The sequence below is a fragment of the Sphaeroforma arctica genome, assembly GCF_001186125.1.
Source record: "Sphaeroforma arctica JP610 unplaced genomic scaffold supercont1.5778, whole genome shotgun sequence".
NCBI lineage: Eukaryota > Ichthyosporea > Ichthyophonida > Sphaeroforma > Sphaeroforma arctica.
In genome coordinates this window covers 1-1,849 of record NW_014034780.1, presented here as the reverse complement: position 1 = coordinate 1,849, position 1,849 = coordinate 1, and the positions used below count along the sequence as shown (strand labels likewise).

The 1,849-nt window shown below is 39.2% G+C and overlaps 1 protein-coding gene across 1 annotated transcript; it reads right to left on the bottom strand.

The window, feature by feature from the left end:
- Positions 1-306: 306 nt before the first annotated feature.
- Positions 307-1,554, bottom strand: SARC_15210 (hypothetical protein; the record flags this gene model as incomplete). Its single annotated transcript, XM_014290663.1, has 3 exons — positions 1,355-1,554; positions 1,021-1,159; positions 307-463 (listed from the first exon to the last, which is right to left on the bottom strand). Coding segments are annotated over exons 1-3 (437 nt in total), but the record flags the coding sequence as incomplete, so codon positions are not given.
- Positions 1,555-1,849: the final 295 nt, after the last annotated feature.

Sequence of the window (1,849 nt, the reverse complement as noted above, 5' to 3'; positions counted from 1 at the left end):
ACCTAAGAAATTTCCAGTGATACCCTTCCAACTGATGTGCCCTTATCACACACACGTGTTGCTGACCAGAGACGCTCAATGACACACTGACTAGACCTACACCATATACCAACACGAAGGCAAACAAACCTATATTTCTCTATCTACGTGTATAATCATATCATCTGCAAACACGCGACTGTACATACACACATACATGATAAACCTATATACCTTACAATACGTCCCGTGATACCCTTCAGCGGCGGTTCATGTCCTTGCATACACGCGATAGTACATACACACATACATAGTAAACGTATATACCTGACAATACGTCCCGTGATACCCTTTAGAGGCGGTTCATGTCCCTGCATTACGCGTTCATGGTATTCATCCGCCGCTCGTACAGACACAGTCACAATACGCAACAACTGAGCGATCACCATAAACCCTCCAGCTATGGACCTTCCGAATTGGGCCCCTGTTATTGATAGTAAGGTGTGTGTAGTTAGTCAGAACCCTTACGAGAATATTGCGTATATTAACTGCGAGTGAATCGGTTTGATAGGTGCGGATTGGGAAGGGTATGGGTATGAAGGTAATGTGGTCATCCCACAGCCGCAATTCCCAATGGATGAGCATTCACCCAATCTGGCACTGTGGTGTATATGGTAGTCCTCTCTCTGCATACTATATACCCCCTACTGAGTGACACATACCTTGTGCTGTATACAATAACCCTTTCTCTTCACACTATATACCCCCCACTGAGTGACACATACCCTGTGCTGTATATAATAACCCTTTCTCTTCCCACTATATACCCCCCACTAAGTGACACATACCTCGTGCTGTATATAATAACCCTTTCTCTTCACACTATATACCCCCCACTGGGTGATTTATACCTTGTGTTGTATATGACAACCCTTTCTCTTCATACTATGTAGATACCCCGCACTGAGTGATTCATACCTTGAGCTGTATATCATAACCCTTTCTCTTCGTACTATATACCCCCCACTGAGTGGTACATACCTTGTATCTGCAACTGCATAGAGGCATCGGCAGCTGACATCATCTTAGGACTAAATATCCTTAGAACCTCCGCAGGGTCTAACCCCATCGACTGCGCTATCAGGTATCCGGGTTTGGTCCCCCACACTACTGAGCTCACCTGGATAAACGTACCGTATATGTAAACGTATTGGAAGGTATAAGTCACTACCTAACATAAATAAACGTACAGTACAGGTATACGTTTTGGTAAGTACAAGTGACTACCGAACTCATTTAGATAAACATCAGCATATATATACGTATTGGTAGGTAAAAGTCACTACCAAGATTACGTTCCTCTAAAACCCCATACCGTGTTCTCATAGCTATACTTGCCAATGTACTTGAGAGCAGTCATATCCCCGCCAAAAAGAAAATTGGGGTTGAGTGTTAAGGCTCCCTCATATGCGGCTAAAACTACTACGGTTGCCATAGCAGTCCCAAGAAGGAACATTGAGGCTGGATCCAAAATAGCTCTGAAAGTATCCCGTGCGATTCGACTCGTGATCTGAAGTTCAAAGGCAAAGAGTAGGGAGTCAGGATATATCGCCAAATCATCAAACCTGGCACCACAAGTGTATATATATATATGTATGTATATATATATATATATATATATATATATATATACATATATATATAGTAGTAGTAGTATATACTATATATATATATATATATATATATATATATATATATATATATATATATATATATATATATATATATATATATATATATATATATATATATATATATATATATATATATATATATATATATATATATATATATATATATAGTAGTAGTA